Source organism: Pinus tabuliformis, chromosome 7 (assembly GCF_031772625.1).
Source record: "Pinus tabuliformis cultivar Carrire ecotype Pingquan chromosome 7, CPIR1, whole genome shotgun sequence".
Classification (NCBI taxonomy): Eukaryota; Viridiplantae; Streptophyta; class Pinopsida; order Pinales; family Pinaceae; genus Pinus; species Pinus tabuliformis.
Window position 1 is genome coordinate 131,765,250 of NC_142293.1, and position 19,945 is coordinate 131,785,194.

At 39.8% G+C, this 19,945-nt stretch overlaps 1 protein-coding gene across 5 annotated transcripts in view; it reads left to right on the forward strand.

Annotated features, from left to right (window-relative positions):
- Positions 1-5,899: 5,899 nt before the first annotated feature.
- LOC149246111 (vesicle transport protein GOT1-like) overlaps positions 5,900-19,945 on the forward strand; it is a 200,654-nt gene continuing 186,608 nt past the window's right edge. For all 5 annotated transcript variants that reach the window (XM_089455638.1, XM_089455637.1, XM_089455640.1 and 2 more), the window contains exon 1: positions 5,900-6,096. Coding sequence is in view for 2 of the 5 variants with exons in the window: in XM_089455639.1 (XP_089311765.1) it covers positions 6,060-6,096 (37 nt within the window). In the remaining 3 variants the exon portion in view is untranslated. The remainder of the gene's footprint in view (positions 6,097-19,945) is intronic.

A 19,945-nucleotide genomic window follows, 5' to 3' on the forward strand; every position in this document is an offset into this window, starting at 1 on the left:
GAGTAGAAGTTTAAACAAAAGAAGCGAGACTTTGGATCTGCGAATTTGAAGCAAGGGAAAGGTGCCCCTAAAACACAGAACAAAGGACAAAGCCAAGGCGGGGCAACCCAAGACAACCCGCCAAAGCTGCAAGCAAAGAACAGCGCCGCGAAGACAAAGAAGGACACGGGAAAATGGTGTGAGTTCCATAAGAGCTCCACTCACAACACCAGTGAGTGTTGGGCCAAGTAGTCACTGGTGGCCGAGCTAAAGGTTCCAGAATCAGATGCATGTTCCGACTCTGAGTCAGAACCCGACAAGGGGAATGAAAAAGGGAAGCAGATCATTGACGCGGATCCCAATGCCACTGTTGCTACCGCCAAGATCCAGAAAAATGAACCCGAAGATCCAAAGGAGGAGGAGCGTCTCTTCCACTCCCAAATGTGGGTAAAGGGCTCCCCGCTACAGTTCATTGTCGATAGCGGGAGCCAAAAGAACCTCATTTTGGCAGAGGTCGTGAAGCGGTTGGGCTTACCGACCACAGCACATCCACAACCATACACCATCGGGTGGCTTCACCAAGGACGGGATCTTCGCGTGAGCCAGCAGTGTCACCTTTCGTACAACATCAAGCCCTTCACGGATGAGGTATTGTGTGACATTGCTCCCCTTGAAGTTTGTGATGTATTATTAGGACAACCATACTTGTGGAAGCGACATGCTGTGTATGAATCAAGGCCCCGGGCTGTTATTGTTACATTGGGGAATAAGTTGTACAGGATACCAGAGGTAGCACCGCCTACCGCCATCTCTTTGATTACTGCAAAACAATGCAGTAAGCTCATTTCCAAGACTGGGAAATTTGTTTTCCTGATGATACGCCCTCAAGGAAAGAAGAAGATGGTGGCCACAACCTCCAGACAGGACCCCTCCGCACGACAACTACAGATGGATAAGGTCATGAAGGAGTACGAGGACATCTTCACCTCCCCCGCAGGGGTTCCTCTGCACTGTCAGGTCAAGCACTCCATCGATCTAACCCCAGGTGCGCCGCTACCCAATGGACCAATTTATCGGTACTCCGTTCTAGAGAACGATGAAATCAAGAGGCAGATTCAGGAGCTGCTACAGAAAGGTCACATCCGTCCGAGTTCATCGCCTTGTGGGAGCCCGATCGTGTTGGTACAGAAGAAGGATGGGACTTGGAGACTCTGTATTGACTATCGGACGTTGAACAAGATCACTGTCCGTAATAGGTACCCGATCCCACGGATTGATGACCTCTTAGACCAACTAAAGGGGGCAAAATAATTCAGCAAGATCGATCTGAAGTTAGGATATCACCAGGTACCAATCGAACCCTCTGATGTGTGGAAGACTGCCTTCAAAGCCAAGGAGGGCCTCTTCGAATGGTTGGTTATGCCTTTCGGATTGACGAATGCTCCTGCAACCTTCATGAGGCTAATGGATGACATCTTGCGGCCATTCACCAACTCATTTGTAGTGGTATACTTGGATGACATTCTGATCTTCAGCCAGAGTTGGGAAGAGCACCTCCACCACATCCGACAGGTTCTTCAAACACTGCGGCAACACAAGCTATGTGCTAATTTGGAGAAATGCACTTTTGGCATGACCCAGGTTCAGTATCTGGGATACATTATTGATGAACAGGGGGTGCATGTGGATCCGGCCAAGATCCAAGTCATTCGAGATTGGCCATCTCCGACCACTCTGACAGAGCTCCGCAACTTTCTAGGTCTTGCCAACTTCTACCGCAGGTTCGTGTTGGGGTTTTCTCATATCACTTGGCCCTTGAGTCAAGTCACCAAGGGAGGAGCGAAAGTGAAATTCTTTTTGGTTTGAATCTCAATAGAAGGCATTCATAGAGTTGAAAGATCGCCTCTGCACGGCACCAGTTCTCGCGTTACCAGATTTACAACAACCATTTGAGGTCGAGACAGATGCCTCTGACTATGCTATTGGGGCAGTCCTTACTCAACACAGGCATCCAGTGGCATATCACAGTGAAACACTTTCAGACACAGTCCGGAAGTATCCCACTTATGATAAAGAGATGTATTCCATTGTGCAGGCCTACTGACAATGGAAGCATTACATTTTGGGGAAGGAAACGGTCATCCACATAGACCACCGACCCCTGCAGTTCATACAGACCCAAGGGAAATTGCAGAATGATCGCCATCAGAAGTGGTCTACATATCTGCAACAGTTCCATTTGAATATCAAGTATAAGAAGGGTAGCACCAATAATGTTGCAAATTGCCTCAGTCGACCACCAATCATGGCGTTAACCACTGTGCTCAACTCTTGTGGGCACGAGACTTCTGATTGGCCACTTCTCTACAAAAGTGACCCAGAATTTGGCCACACATACCAGACACTCTTGGGGGGTCAGCATGTTCCAGATTTTCACCTCCAAGGTGCCCTGTTATGCCACCTGGGTCACCTTTGTGTTCCTTCAAGCGAGCGTGCCAAGATGATTTGGGAAGCACACTACAGTCGGGCTGCTGGGCATTTCGGGGTTGAGAAAACGGTGGCAGTACTGCAAAAGTATTTCTATTGGCCAAATCTTCGACAGGATGTCGGGAAGTACATCAGATCATGTACTGCCTGTGCCATTGCCAAACCAACCATCAAGAAGCAAGGCCTCTATACCCCGTTGCCTACCCCTAGTCGACCTTGGGAATCCATCTCCATGGATTACATGTCAGGCCTTCCTTCCACTAAGCATGGAAATGATTGTGTTTTTGTGGTCGTCGACAGGTTCTCGAAGATGGCCATTATGGCGGCCTGCAAGAAGAATATCACAGCAGAAGCCACTGCTAAACTCTTCTTTGAACGAGTGTGGGTGCACTTTGGGATCCCACAGTCTATCATCTTAGATCGGGACAGTTGGTTCCTCAGTACATTTTGGTCCAGTCTCTGGTCAATGCTGGACACCAAACTCACTAAGTCCACAACCTTCCATCCTCAAACTGATGGCCAGATAGAGGTTGTCAATCGGATGATTGTACACATTCTGCGCATGTACAACTCAAAGCATCCACGCACATGGGATGAGAGCCTCCCCTATGTTCAACACAGCTACAACCGAGCTCTTCACAACTCGACTGGCCACAGCCCTTTTCAGGTGGGCTTGGGATTCCAACCACTATGCCCCATTGATGTGGCCATGCCACTTGCAGCTACTTACACAGATTCGACTCATGTCCAGTCCGAAACAGATAAGGCAACCAGCTTCATTGAGCACATCCAACATATTCGCCAGCAGGTCCATGACATTCTGGAAAAATCAAATGCCAAGTACAAGCAGCGACATGATCAACATCGGGTGCCACACAAGTTTCAGGTGGGCGACAAAGTCTGGTTGCATTTGCAAAAGGAACGCCTTACTGGAGCCTTTCGGAAACTGAGACCACTTCGATATGGTCCTTACACCATTAATAAGGCTGTGGGGGACAATTCATTTGAGCTCAACATTCCCCCATTCCTTGGCCTACACCCAGTGTTCAATGTGGACCGCCTTCGGCCATACTTTCCACCATTGCTAGACACATCCGAAATTGCAGAACAGCTCACACCCACAGAATTAAATCCAGATTGCATGGAACGGGCTGCAACTGATCAGATCATGGACACACAGATCAAGAACACTCGCCAACAGAATATCCAACTGTATCGAGTTGTCAAAGCAGGCCAACTCCTTCACCAGGGCAAGTGGCTCACCAATGACCAAGTTCAGCAAAAGTTTCCTCATCTCATGAAGGAACTCAACGCAATGGGGACCATTGCTTCCTAAGGGGGGAGGAATGATCCAGGTGGATCTTGGTGGCCACCTGCCAAGTCCCCCTGGACCCCCACCATTGTTTTTCTCAGCATTTTCAGTTTCCTTAATTGTAGCACAACTTACTATTTTTAACAGTTTTTCGGGTCCTGAACTTCCAGTGCCGTTTTGAGGCCCTAAACGACGTTTTTTTGGGAAATCTGGGGCAACATGGGTCCATGGACCCATGACCCATGTTGCCTCCCAAAGTGGTAGTGCTCGGATAGATCTTTCTAACGAGCCATTGTACGCGTCAAACGGAGATCGTATGCCAAAGTTACGACCCCGGGAAGTTGATGTACCAATTTACCCAAACAGGGCCCATAGTTTGGCGTTTCATCTTCTAGGGTTAGGTTTTGGAATGTTAAGGGTTTTCCATTGTTTCTCAACAATAAATAGGCCTTCGAGCCTCATTGTAAGACAGTTCAGAGGCATGTAGTCACCACATCTCTTCTTAGAGATAAGCTACCATCGCCCTAGCTGGTTTATCTCCATTACTGTTTGTAAGCATATTTCAGTATTTTACATTAATGAAGTGAAGTATTATTTCCGCTGCATATCTATGTTTATGGTTATCTCTGTGTTTTATTGCGTTCCTGTTTAAATCCGGATCACCAACCCCTTCAGACACCTATACAGATGGTTTGATGTTGGGAGGATGATGCTAGATCAGACAACTGGGTTGTAATTCTCCCTTCTATTTAATAAAGTTCTTCAAGTTTTCTTCCATATGATTGTGCAATTGTGAATGTTATCATTTGTGAATGCTATTGTATGTTCATTATATATCTGATTCTGTAGTGTTTATGTTATAATAGATCAAGATGCTTTGATGGTTCTTTGTTACTGTGTTTCTACAGGTACTCTCCAAGCGAGATAAGTACGGAGAGGAGTTACAAGCTCTGTCAAGGGGGAGAGAGATCAAGCAAGGGATTAAGCGGAAGCTCCAGGTTGGTCCCCTCATCTTTCTCTTATCTATTGTGCATAGAAGAAATCGTTGAATTACTTTAAACTGTTGTTTCTAGGGTAGCTGCCAAACCTAGAGGGCTAGTTGATTGAAAAGACACTAGTTTTCCCAGAAACAGACCCATAGGCCTGAGCAACGAACTAGAATCAAACGGTCCATCTTCTTTCCTTTTCACCGAAAACAGGTTAAAATTTTAATAAAAGAGAGAAAAGTAACTAAAAAAGGATTAGTTAATATAGAGAGTGATAATGAATAGTGATCATGGACAAAAAGTTGTGTGGATATTATTTTTATATCATATAAAGGAAAATGTGACATCATTTAGTAAATTTATTTATTCTTGTGTATTAGTTTTTTTATTTTTCTACAACAATAATGATATTTCTTAACAAAATACCTTTATCATATATCTATTGTTATTCAATATTTTTTTTGTAACCTTGGTAGGACTACATCTTTATCATGTCCAATATATCACCTTGATCGAGTGGAAGAATTCAACTGATAACTTCACATCAATGAATGCCTTAAGAAAGCACATCACGGTCTATCCAAAACCCCGTAGACATACAATAAACAACTTTGAAAAAAATAAAAAATCAACCTTTTATAACTTTTCTAATTTATTTTCATTAAAAATCAAATTTTTAATTTAATTTTTATTACTAGTATTACAAATGCGACTTTCTATATTTAAATTTATAAATAAAAAATACAATTTTATCATACTAACATAATTTTTATACCCAATTAAAAAGTAACAAATATACAATATTTATCCTTTCATGTATTACAAAACTTATGCATTAATTATGCTTTCTTGTATCTTAAGTAATCTATGTATCGCTAATTTTTTTTCCAAAATAGATGGACATAGTCATGAAGGTTGTCATTGAATTGGGTCCGAGATTAGAATATTCGCTTAAGGAAAATTTCATTCTGAACTTTAGAGCATGTATATACAAATCTTAAATCTTCTTATATTTAGTAATATGTAAACTTTCATATTTAATTTGTCAATTTAATTTACATATATAATTTTAAATTAGGGAGATGGATTGTAATTTCTCTGAGTAATTTTTACCTATATTTTCAATTATGTGCCTTATATCTAAATCATCTTCTGATTCTCGTGGGCTTGAGGAAGAAGACAAAAGAGTTTGCCCAGAAGAGTTGGTTTTCTACTTTCTAATTCAGCTCAGCATTTGCACCGTTTGAAGTGGTATCACACAGACATGCAAATCAATAAGCATTCTTAATAGCTTAATGCTGTACTGTCTTCAGAGTCGATGCAAATCCCACGGTGAGGTATCTGTCCATGGTTCTTGTTTGTTTGATGTTAGATTGCCAAATTGTAGTGTAGAGCCAATGCCCGATTCCAATTTTGGGCGTAAAGAGCAGTTCATTAAATTCAGTTGACATTTGGTAAAATTCAATTTGAATGGGGTTTCGTGTGGGTTGAATTTGTTGTTTTGAATGCGATGATTTCCAAAAGCTTCCGAAAATTGTGAAAGATTGTTGAGTTGGAGAGTGAAAGTTATACGATTTGTGGCCTCATAGTTAGTAGGGGTATTCATTGTAAATTATGTCCTTTCTAGGAAAAATATTTTATAAATGATGAAGTCAGAATGTTGTGACTGTGGGTTGGCACAACCCCAGCACCAGAGGCAAGGTTGAAGTTGGTGCAGACTTCCTAGACCATGGTGAGAAAGTTAATGCATACTATACAGGGAGTTGCATTTGATCGAGCCGTGATCTTTGACAACTCAAAATCAAAATAATAAGAAAATATTAGTCCTGATTGGCAATTTTAAAAATATAAAAACAATATATCTTGCTTGAGCAACCGTATGAGCAAGGAGATTATTGCTGCACTCATTCTTATCCCATTCGCAAGGCAACAATTAAATTCAGGAAACAAATTGCCAGTGCAAAAACTGATAAAATTCTTTATTAAGTTTTCCCTGCTTGAATCTTGCAATATCTCCGCTTCTCACCTCTCACCTATATGCAGGAGGTTTTGTGAATTTTATGAGAAACTAGCGTAATTTGTACCTTGGCATCTGACATATTGTGGCCATATTTGTCATATAATAATGCCCGGATCAAATTCCCAAGCTCCAGTCATGACAAAATTAGGTCCAGCCCTGATATGGCAGGTCGTTAAATTTTGCCAAAATATGAACGTTTTTAATAAATTGGCAAACCTGTTGACTATGAATTGGTGCAGGATCTTCAATATCAAGGGCCTTCCACTAGCCCTTGCGTAAAAATTGCCACTGAAAGCTTAAAACCATTATGCATTCCTGAGAACAAAATGTGGAAGCACATTAGTGGTCTTTGTTATGAACCTCTGCAAGTATTCAAAGCAGCAGAATGACAAATTTTGCTAGTATCACAAAAATGGCAAGACTCATTCCTTCGAGAATCACCATGATGGCAGGTGGAGTGAATCATCAAGTAGCTTGGCCAAATGACTATACTTGACATTTCCATAAAAATAAAGCCCACCATGGGACATTATAAACAACAAAATCCACAAATTGGCTTACAAATTGAAGAAAGGTCTCTTTAAGAGTTCAGTTGAAAATCAAATTAGGCAACATAAATATAGGGCCAAATTACACAAAAAAACTCTTTCCAACTTAAAAGACAAAGTATATACCCAAATAAATCAATTATCTACCTACAAGTATAGTTGTACAAAGCATTCCCATGATATTGTAGAACCCTTTGTAAAGGATAAAACAAGTTACTTTAAATCATCCTCCTCCAAAAGAGAAATTTGACTCACTTGGGTGAATAAGTCTCTTGAAGGTGGGAGATTTGTTATAGTTTTGACATAAGCAAGACACATAAATAAATAATAAAAAAACATTAATCGGGATATATATGTATTTACGAGGGCTGACCTATCCAAAGTAGGCTGCCACCACACCATATAACTTTGACCTGCATACAATTATAGCAGGTCACCCCTATACAGTATTGCATCAATCTTTTCTAGGATGATTAATGATTATTATTTATACACTAGGTAACCACTGCCTAGTTCCATAAATTCATACATTCTCTCTTTGAATAACTGCACACTTCTACCACTACATTTTACAGAGGTACAAAAAATCATGATTAAATTTGAAAGACCATAACGTTCCCATATGATTTAGAAGTACATAATATGAACTATGGTTTTGTGGGGCATTGTTGAAAGATCTATGTTTGCATATGATGTTAGAAGTATATAATATGAACTATGGCTTTGTGGGGGTATTGTTCAAAGATCTATGTACCAGTGTAGAAAAAATTTAATTCTAGGTTTCATTCCATATTAATACTACCTTTCCTTCCAAACTATTAAACTAGCATAGATCCATCTTAACCTTAATACTCTCCTTCCTTGTTTTCATGGAATGTGAGAGTGATGACTTTTTCTGAGTAGAAGAAGTGCTTGTGAATGATGTCCCAAGCAAAACAAAGTTGGATGTATTCTTTCTTCAAGAGGTTAAATCTTCTAGTTTTGTGCTTAGATATAGAATGGATTGTTTTTGGAGTGGTTTGTTTTCTTGGACATATAATGTGTCAGGAAGAAACGGGGTCAGTCTTCCCGGGGTCAGTTTTGTTATGGTTCCTTGGTTACAATATTACTTTTGATCGTGGCAAGGATACATACCACCTATGTGTATGGCGACTTTTATGGCAACTTTTCTTCTTATGGGTAGGGTACTCAGATATTTTTCTATCTGTTCCCCTCATTTCACTCAAGATATAGTCCTTTTATGGGATGGTTGGTCCTTTCATTTCCAAATTTGAGTGGATCTTAGGGGTTGATTTTTATATGGTTGGATGGGAATGAAGAAAATCCTAGGTTCTTTCTAGGTTTGGTAGGAAAGCATGGAGTAGGTGTCAATCCTGTTTTTAGGTGTTCAATACCAATTGGAAAAAGAAACAACTTGACCTAGGGGGTTGGTTCACTTGCTGTAATATGTGCCAACTACCAAGGTAGGTATGCATCCAAGCTAGACTAGACAAGTTCTATGGTCCTAAAGAATGGGTTGTTTTTGCAGGTTCCCAACATTGGTTGATTGGAATTCAATTTTGGGCATGTTGCCATAAAATCTAGCATGCCTTGGAGATGGGTACCCTACAAAGCTAAAACTAGACCAAGTGACAACAATGAGGTAGTGGCCCACTGTCACCACAGCCAAAACCCCCTACTCTTTATGAATTTTCATCAACGGGAGGAGTCCCTATATGTGAGAAGGTCACCTAAGATAGGTATCCTGATTTTCAAGTTACAAGGTGACTTAAATAGGTTCTCTACAAGGAAGGCACAATATAGGCTTAAGGCCTCAATAAGAGGCAATTCGCTTTCTTGGTAGAGACATAGGTGTTGAAAAATGTAACTAGTGTTGGTCTTCATAATTGTATTTTGTACTTGTCAAAAGAAAAAGAAAAGAAAAATATTTATTTTTGTAAAAGAAAATTATTTATTGTAAATGGGTTTCTTGCCCATGGTTTTGGTTCTAGGTTAAGCACCCATTGTGTGCTCTAGGGTTTGTACAATGACTCAAGCCAAAGTCATGATGTAAAGTCCTTTGGAGGGCTCTTCTATCAATGTAAAGGAAAAATTTTTATGTCATAAAAAGGTCGGCTAGCCCTAAAGGTCTGCCTAGAAGAGGTTTGAGGACCCACCCTAAAAGATATATATTGAGGAGAATTCGTCCTCCATTGTGGAGACAATAAGTCCATTTTTTCTTGAGCAAGTCTGAGGCATAAAAGGAGTGAGAATAAGAAGCAGAAGAACAACGAAGTAGGAAGACGTCATTTGATCTTGGATCTTGGAAAATCTACTCTCTTTGGCAGCCAAACTTTCTGTGGAAGAATAGAAGTTACACAAGTCTGAAATTGTGCAAGAAGGAGCAAGTTTGTTTCTCTGTTTGGGTGGCTAGCCTGGTTTATTGGTGGAGGGTCTAGTGTCTTGGGCTTCGAAGTCTTCATTTATTTGATTCTATAAGGAAGAGTTTTTGGGTTTTCCCCATGTGGGGTTTTGCCATGGCTTGGAGCTTATCTCTGGTGTTCTCTATGTTAGTGATCTTCTTTTGCCATTTATCTTGATGATGTTAAAGAACATAATAATGATAATGATAAAAGAACTCATATATCACAAGTAAATGTCAAGTTAAAGAAAAATCTATTGTGAAAATACCCTATACAGTCTGCCCTAGATTTCTCAACATGGGATCAAAGCTTGGTTTGCTTGAGTAAGGGCAGGAAAGAAGATCTCGCAAGCTTTAAGTCAAGAAGAAAGGATAGATCTCCTAGGACTGAGCTCCTAGAAGAAGGTAAATAAAATTCTGGGCACTTCAATTAGCCCTATGCTCAGTAACTAGACCGCAAGCCTACTCCTGAACAGCGAAGAAGTTTTGAGGAAAGCAAAAAGCACCATTTTAGAGGACCAAGAGGCTAAGGAGATACCCCTCTCAAGGTAGCATTCATTAAGACAAGGATCGAAATTCTGGTCACAATTCGTGTGATCTTAAATCTCAGTTAAAGATGTCCGAAATTCATGTCTACCTCAGACATACAGAATCTCAGAGTTCTGAGCAAAACTTATGGGTGACCGAATCTTTGTTTGAAGAATCTCTTAGTGGGTATAAGTCAGCTCTCTTAGCAAACAAAATAAGCAAGTGGACCCGAGTTAGTTAGAGGCCTTATAAGCCTAGTTGATTAACACATCATAAAGCTGCAGTCACTTTGAAGAGAAGTCGAGACCAACTCTTGATCTGAGCATAAGTATGTTTCAGAGGACGTGATTTGAGGCCTGATCCGAGAATCCTGCTTCAGACATGTAAGAATTCGAGAGCAAGCTGATTGGAAGCACATTAGGCCTATCTTGGAAGAGTTGTCACCATTCGTTGAGAATAATCACATACCTATTCAGTAGTATAGGAACCACTAGTTTGTGGTCGTCTGGTACATGCTTATCTACAATAATACAGAGAACAAAGACTTGTGATAAAAGTACTATACAATGCTTTATAGAAATTCGTGGTTAAGAAGCACAATTCTGAGGGCTATATATATATATTATATACTATGCGAGTTTGAGCAGTAAGTCAAGGAGCCGACCTATTCTCATAGCAATAGTCACCTTTCATAAAGAAAAAATCACAGACATGTGGAATATTTCATATCACACAAGAGAAATCAAATTTTTGAAGATTGTCTACAGGAATATAGATCAAATATCTTACTTCTTTCTAAGCATATAATTACAGTACTTGGAGTCTGGGTAGTATGACAAGGAACATATGACAGTTGGAGTTTCTACTCTAAAATTCATTATTTGGAAACAAGGGTATACATTTGAAATCTGAGCAGTCAAACCAGAGGGACTAGATCTCAATAACAAGTGGGAAGAAGCTTCAAGATCTATTATGAAGGCCTATAGCATATCCTAAAGCAGCATCATAGCAACATTCAAATATTTCTTGACATGTTTTGAAGTCAATTGATCTAGACATAGAGTCTAGGAAAGCTACATATGTGTAGAAGAAGATCCTGTCACATTAAAAAGGCATTTACTTTAAAGGAAGTCTTCTACCTAAGACATATGTTAGAGCAATGACATCATCTCTTAGAGGTCCTCAACAGTAATAGTATTGAAGAGGAAAATCTGTTTGACTCATTGAAGGCTTGTTGTATCTGGTCTCTTGGGCTAGGAATGAGGTTGAAAGAAAAAGTCTTTCAAATGGCTTGTAGCAGCTATCTTAAAGAACAGTAGGAAAAGTTCTCACTCTTGAAATCGATTAGAAGAGTAGTAGTACCTACAGTAAAAAAATTGCAGCATCTTTGACTTCGGCATCATGGACAAAGGTTGTTGTACCCTTTGAAGTCTTCACTCTTGAAGATCAGTTAAGAGAGCACGGCATCTAGCAGCAGGCATTAAGGCAGCCTCTATAATCATAGGAAAGCAATCATGAGGAACGTATAACATATTTATTTGTTAAAGGTCTATCAAAAGATGGTTTAGGGTTAATTGCTTATGTGGTTCTAGGGTATACTGTTTTCATTATTGAAAGTTGATTGTAATCCCTAGATGATTCATGAGAAAACCCTAATCCTAAGTTGCTTGTTCCCTCATAGAAACCCTATATCTAGATTTCTAGGGCATCTATCATAATCCCTAGTAATAATTGATGAGGATTGTTAGTTGAATATGACATCTCGTCTCATGATCTAGGATTTGTACTTGAAAATCCTAGGAGTCCATCCTCTTAGATTCCATGGAAACCTTGGAATGACTAATGGACATCATACTTTCATATATATTTGCTTGGTTGTGTTTGTGTTGTACTATGAAACAACCCCCCCATTTATAAAGAACAATAGCTAAGGTTAGAGTTATAAATGGGGATCCTTTAAAATTTTTAGGCTTTGGATAATAATACCTAACTCTAAGAAAATACCTAGCAAAACCTTGCAAAACGAACAAAGGATGAAATCCGCATCGCAAATTGCAAATTGCACTTTTCCGCGTGACTATCTTAAAACATCTTCAAAAAATTGCGATATGCGATTAAATCTCCCGTTGCGATAACCCGATAAATAGCACCTTGTCATTTCGCAATCGCATTTCGCACTTCACAAACTTCGCAAGAAACTTAGCTATGCCATTAGAATGTCCATTAGCGATTTGCGAAATGCGATATTCACAATCGCATTTCGCTTTATGCATCTGGTAGCGCTATACTATATCCATTTAAAGATTGCGATGTGCGATTAAGAGCGGTAAAATGTGTGAAATAATTACGTTTTAAATATCAAAACGAACGAATTGACAGGTTAATAAATATTTAGCGGCTCGAGGAAGGATAATCATTTTCCAAGTTATGGGTAGTTAACATCGAGTATCTCATTAAACCTTTCTCACGATCCAAAGTCATTTCAGAGAAGCTTTTAATCTTAATTACCTGATACCGTCTGCGCTGATATATCTTGTCTATTTCAGGCAAGCTACAAAAGACATGTCACTAAGGAAGGTGATGCAAAAACAGAGCAAGCAGACCATTGTTGAATCCGAGTCTACAGAGATGGCTCCTATTTTCTCTAATATAGTTTGCGATGTTGCCAGAGGCGCAACAGCTTGGGAGGTCATATACAATAGGTTTGAGGACGAACGTCCTAAAATCATTGTCACAAGAGCAACAATTGATTCAACAAGGCCTTCAAGACTTCAATTCAGGGATGCTTCCTGTTCTTTCCTTCATAGGATAGGAGCAAGAACTAAAATCCTTCCATAGACAGATGTGATTAGGTGGGTGATCGAAAACCTCATTATTGAAGATAAACAATTCAAGAATTCAAGAATGGAGCTCATAGGGTCATTCAGAGCAGAGGACTTGAAGAAAATGTACCACATACCTGACCCTCAGGATATCTACGACAACACATTTGTGGCTAACTTCGCAAAGAAGAACCCAGACCCCTTCAAGCTGATTCAGGGTTGGAGAGTATTGGACAACAAATTCAAATATGACAAATCGGGTATGTATGCTATAACCTCTTTGGCAAACCCCTACAACTATGCAACAACTATGTTATGTAGATTATATGGGCTACCCAATAATACTAAGTTTTCCATAGAATGGATTCCTCTGATTGATGTCTGTGTTAATTCCCACATCATGAATTGGCCCTCCATCCTATCTGATAACCTAGCCACCACCATTACAAAATATCGACAGAAGAGAGCCTCCAGTCCAGATAACCTCCCTCTGTTCTATTTTAGTGCCTACATTATGGATGCCATCTGTTTTTGCACGACATTTCCAACCATGGGTTGGAAATGGACCTTACAGGACCCCTACCCAATCCATCTCAGTCATAAACAAATATGGGAATCGCATTATATACCTCACTTCTATAAGATATTTCATGCTGTTGTGTTGCCCCTACATCAAATAATTTTCAATAAGAAAGCCCCCAGGTTTTCCCAAGAAGCCACAATAGACCTGTTTACTGTCGGCAAATATTTCATTGAAGAATGGTTCACCTACATTAGGGTTTTTGGTAGCACAACCGATCCACATGTCCTTCCTTTATATGTTTCTGATAAATTATTAGCAAGAGAGATTGCCTACCAGACCGTGGGAAAAGGCCTGACTAAAGTTCTCAAAGACGACAAGAAGTCATTATGGCCCTCTTTTCCTGTCAAGTGTGGTTCTTTTGCTTTAGAAAATTTTGTTCATGCTACTAAAGAGTCAACACATATGGAAGCCCTCAGGCTTCATACATTGCCTAAGAGGCAATTTGATCCAGACAAAGTGGCATATAATGTCACTACTGGAGTAAAGCTCAAGCCATACAACCATGAGGATAACTATTTTGAAGACTTGTTACAGTCGGCTGAATCCTTCGAACAAGCATTCAAATGGGCAAAGGCGAATCTGAAACCTGAAGATTTTCAAAGCTTTCAGGAATTCAGAAATGAAAGGCTTGAAGTGATCCCAATGCATTTGTTAAAGCCTGAGGATAAGCCTACACCAAGTGTCACTGTTGATAGTGAAGGTCCTAGTTCTCGAATAGATTCTCAGGTAAATACTGAGAAGACACTAGACACAGGGAAACCCCAAGACGCAGATAACACAACTGAGTCCAGCAGGAAGTCAGCTGAGAAACAAGTGATGAGCACCCCGACTACAGAAATCAGTTCAGAGGTCAAAGGCAGTAGTTTGGAGCAGGAGTGGGATCAGTTTAATCAGAAATTGCAAGGCACTCCCAAAGCGACAAATACCCAAGAAACAGTGGAATATAAAACTCCTCTGCATGTTCATAAGGATACAAAGCCCAAGTCTATCAATGAGCAGTCCAAGCTTATGGAGGAACAAGCGACAACGTCCCAACATACTGAAATTATCCTTGCTCTGCCCACATCAGAAATTGTTTTGAAAGTAACTGAAATACCTCCACTTGATGTGTTCTATAGCCCTCTCCACAAGGCTGTAGTAAGAAGGCAGAGAAAAAGGAAAAGGGTAGACACACTCGAATTCCCACCTGGAAACAAGCGATGGATGTTGTTCGGAAGGACATTCCTTTCAATCCGACCGAGAACTTGACTAGACTATCACAGTTCATAGGAGCATATGCATTGGCCACTATGGACAAGGCTACTGAAGTCTCTACTTTGTTAAGGGAAAAAGAGGAGAGGATTGCATAGCTTGTGCAACAGCTCAAAGTGGAGAAAGCAAGCGTAAACAGGCAAGCGGTTGAGCAGCACGCGTAATTGCAGCAAGACATGGAGGTTCTGAAAATAAGCCATGAAGCTTATATATCAGCCAAAAACATGCAACTCCAAGAAATACAGCAAGCCATGGAAAGATACAAGGATGTTCCCACTACTGAGGAGTTTATTAAAGAGGCATTGGAATTAAATTCCCTTTTGGTGAAACAGCAAGAGTATTTCTGCCAAAAGATGTCACACATTACTCCCTATCTAACTACTAGCGACCAGCTGACAGATAAGGCAATTGACCAGAGAACTGAGTTTAACGATTTAAACACCAGAATCTCTGAGTTCATTGAATGGCAGGAAACAGAAGACGGAAGGAAAGCCAATCTACCCGAGATTGAGGAAACTCATAAAGACATTCTCTTCATGGATTGGGATGCGAGAATCAAACAGGCCGAGCTAGCAGTTGCAAGGGCAGTCGGGGTATCAAAGAATATCATTAAGGCAGTGAATCACACCCTGTTTGCCACCAACCTGATTAAAGAAGGCAATCTGAAAGAAATGCCCGATTTAAATGCTCTGTATAAAAGCTGGCAAGAAAAGGCGGAGACTCAAAGGGAGGCAATTACAAAATTGACCAGGACCAACTGGGAGTCATATTGGCAGTATCTCGTCAAGCCACACAGCCAGGTTATGACTCTCAATTGTTCCCTTCATACGACTCAGCAGATGCTGCCACCTCTCACTGATGTGATTTTCACAGGACAACTCAAGACACATTTTGGGGCACCTCCTCAAATTCAATCGATGACCGATATATGCGATTTGAAGGACAAGCTAGTAGACAACAAGTCATCCTCTTAGTTCTGTTCATTTAGCCATTGTTTATTTTTGGAGTTAGTTACCTAGTTAGGAGGAAGGTTGTTTGAAACCTCCTCAAATTTTGTATAATCTATTTTTGCACATTAGTTAGAATAGTATTTATACCCTTCTCATGCATTTAGAGAATGGTCCAGAATTTTATCAAAAATATTTGCAAAGAATGTACTATTGTAAGTTTGTGAATGCTTTGGTGAAATTATGGAACATGATTGTTTTTTTTAGATATCAGACTACTTTCCTTTGTTGATGCATTATTGTATTCTTGGGAGACAATTTGATTTGAAGAAAGAAGTTGGTCTATGTCATTTGTCAAATGAGAGGGACTTCACACATATGGTACTATTATCTTGTATGATTGATTCTGTTTACATTTAATTAGTGGCAAAACTTTACTTTCATGAACTGTGTGTAAGATTTATTGTTTCTGTTGAGCGTTAATTGCACTTTTGTATGATGCCTAGTTGAAATTGTGATTTTCATATATAACTCATCATATATGCGATATATTTTATAAATTTCTTTGACTAACTATTTAGTCAAATAAATTATCTTTATACGTTATCATCTCTGTTTAATTGTGATCAATCTTTATTATCACATTTTAAGCAAATATCTTTGTAGATCGCATACCACACAGGAATACCCGAGTTTATATTAGAATAAGTTAGTTAGAGAATTGCATCATAGAATAAGTCATTTAGATTATCATTATTCTATTGCAAACACTCATGAACCACCCATTGTCATCTTAAAACCCACACTGGGAAACTGGTCCCATTATCCCTGGTCGGAGCCACCACTTTAAATAGAAAAGGAGTTGTCTTAAGGTCCGGACTGGGTGGTTATCCCCCATGTTTCGGCAGTAGAATTCTGAGGCCCGCAACAATTTGTCAATAAGAGTTGCGGGTACATCATGAAGAAAAGAATGAAGAAGGATAAGTAAAGAGGATCCTATGTTTTTGGCAAGCACAATGAGAAGGAACTATAAAGAACCCTGTAAATGGTAAAGTTGGTAATCTAGTTGGATCCTTGGGCACTTTGATATAAAGACTTATGGTTGCCTGGTTAAAAATATTATCATTATGGAAAGGAAGAATTTGTAGTGTAGATAACAACATACAAAATAATTCGTTATACATTAGCCCGATGCATTGATAACAGTCATCTAGCCTGTAGCAAAGGAATTCATGCAACAACTGGTTAATGGCACATGTAGGGTGTGTGTAGAGAGCCATGGGCCTCCATAGCAACAGGCAACATTCCATGGATCCCCAGGGTCATTTAGAGATTGCTCGTGGTTCACCTATTGGACGAGGAAGATGCACCTGGTTCACCATGCCCAACGGGCCCCACAGTTACATTATGCACTTGGCATATGACCCAGGACTTGTATGATGATGTGGCATCACTTACACCATCATTCGAGCCCTTGCAGATGGTCTACAGGCATCTTTGATTTGTTTGGAGACCCATGAGGTCACTTGTGTGCCCCTACACCCATTGGGAGCACCACAGGTTTATTATTTGGAGAACAAGGGACCAACCCCTTGTCCACTACTTTTGGGAGTCCTATTTTACATTATGGCACCTATGGACTTCATCAGGCCTCCTCTAGGGTCCAATGACATGTATTTTTGATCATTCGACCTCTTGAGAGGCTTATTCTTTTGTTTATGAGTTAGCTTGGTGGGCTTGTCACCAAAAGTTAGTTATCTGGTACATTCTAGGGGCTAAATTAGGACTAATTAGCTAAATCGAACTCATTAGAAGTGTATAAATACAAGTGATGTGATTTCATTTTAGCATCATCACTTGGATTGGACTTGTATCTCTTTAGAGAACTTCGCTATCCTTCTTGGAGGACAAATTTTTGGAGCATGGAATGAATTTTGATGTTTGGATCATTTTCTCTTGTCTTGGAGCTTCTTGATTGGCAAAGTTTTGATGGTTGGATATACTCTTAATACATGTAAGTGCAATTTAATGCTATTCTTTCTTTCTATTTTTGTCACATACATTGTTGTTGGGATTTCGCTATACTAGGGCTAATTTACTACATCCATTTATGCGAAGTTGTGGAAATTTTGTTTCTAGATAGTGATGCTTCATGTATGGGCCATGTATTATGAGTGAATGTTCCTAGAGATGCTTCATCATTGAAATTCATCTTGATAAGCCATCTATTTTTCAAAACGAAGTATAAAGCTCCTGAAACTGCTGCCCTAATGCCATGCGAAGTTGTCTTCAACGCCTCCTTGACATAGAAAATTCAATATCCATAGTCATAATTACTCTTGACTCCAAATCTCCCTGAAGGATTAGGCACTGTTCCACCATAAAGGTGATCACCTTAATCCTATTCTCCTTCTCCCACTTCTTTTTTCTAGGTCTAGCCCTCTAGGTCTCCTAGGGCATCATTTATCTTGCAAACAACCCACTAAAAAAATTCGATCTCTTGGGATCCTCTGCGCTGGGGTTTCTCCTAGGAACTCTCCAATTTTACGAAATTCCGACGGTGGGTTTCTCCTAGGCACTCTCCAATTTTGATAGAAATTCCGACAGTGGGTCTAATGCATTATTACCTAGGATTGGAAGTATGGCAGAAACCTGCAAAAATCTATTTGGGGCAAGGAAAGTATATAATTAAGTTGTTGCAGAAATTCGGTATGATGGATTCCAAGCCCATGACTACTCCCATGATCACCAATCTCAAGAAGTTGAGAAGCTCTGACTCAAGTCTCGTAGATCCTACCTCCTATTGAAAGTTGGTGGGTTCTCTGATGTATCTGGTAAACACTAGATTGGATATATGTTTTGCTGTGAACATTCTTAGTCAATTTAGTTGGAGCCTCATCATGATCATTGGATAGATGCCAAGCATATATTGAGATATCTACGAGGTACTATTCATCACTACCTAAAGTATGATAGCAAGGAAGTCAAGTTGATAGGTTTTACAGATTCTGATTGGGGTGGCAGTGAGACTGATGGAAGAAGCACTATTGGTGGATGTTTTAGTTTGGGGTCTACAATGATTTCATGGATGAGTAGAAAACAAGATCCTGTTGCTTTAAGTAGTGTTGAAGTTGAGTATGTGGTTGCTTGTGAAGTGGGAAAGGAGGTTGTATGGTTAAGGAAGCTTTTGTCAGATTTGTTTGAAAAACCTCTAAGTCCTATAGTGATAAATTGCGATAATCAAAGCAACATTAAGATGTCTGAAGATCCCGTGTTCCATGCAAGGACGAAGCATATCAACAATAAGTACCACTATATTAGAAGTTTGGTACAAGATGGGATCGTGAAGCTACAGTATGTTCCGACTGATGAACAAGTAGCTGATGTGTTGACAAAGTCTCTTCCTAATAAGAAGTTTGAGTATTTGAGAAGCATGCTTGGTTTGGTTGATATTACTGATTTCGTTAATGAAAGATGTTTGGAAGAGACTTGAGGAGGCATCTTGTGTGATACAAAGTGCCTGGGAGGACATCTGGCCGACATATGTATTGATGTCTAGATCCCGAAGAGGGAGGGTGGCGTTGGTCATGGAGCTCTGACCTTGGATACACACCTAGATCCCTGGGTTGATGGTTAGCAAGTAAGCCTGATGGTACCTAGACTGGCTAAAAGCTTTAGTTCATCTTAGTCCTCCCTAGATAGATTTCTCTGGTCAGGAATCTAGTCCGCGACACCTTGTGTGCCGAGGTTCTTCGTAGTTTTTGTGTTTTGAAATCTTCCTTGTACTTGTATATACATGTGTGATTTATGAATACCTCCCTAGTTAAGAGGGAGTGTTGAAGAATGTAACTAGGTTCGGTCTTCATATTTATATTTGAGTCAAAGAATGAAAAATAAATTTTTATATTATTATTATTATGACTTATTAAAGCATGGGTTTCATGCTTGGGTCATCATGTTTTAGGTCAAAGTCCCCATTGATGACTTCTAGTATTTATTCTGAGTCATTGTACATTAAAAGAGACCCTTCTTGGGCTTTTGAATCATGTAAAAATGTTTATTATTGAGTCAAATAAGGTAT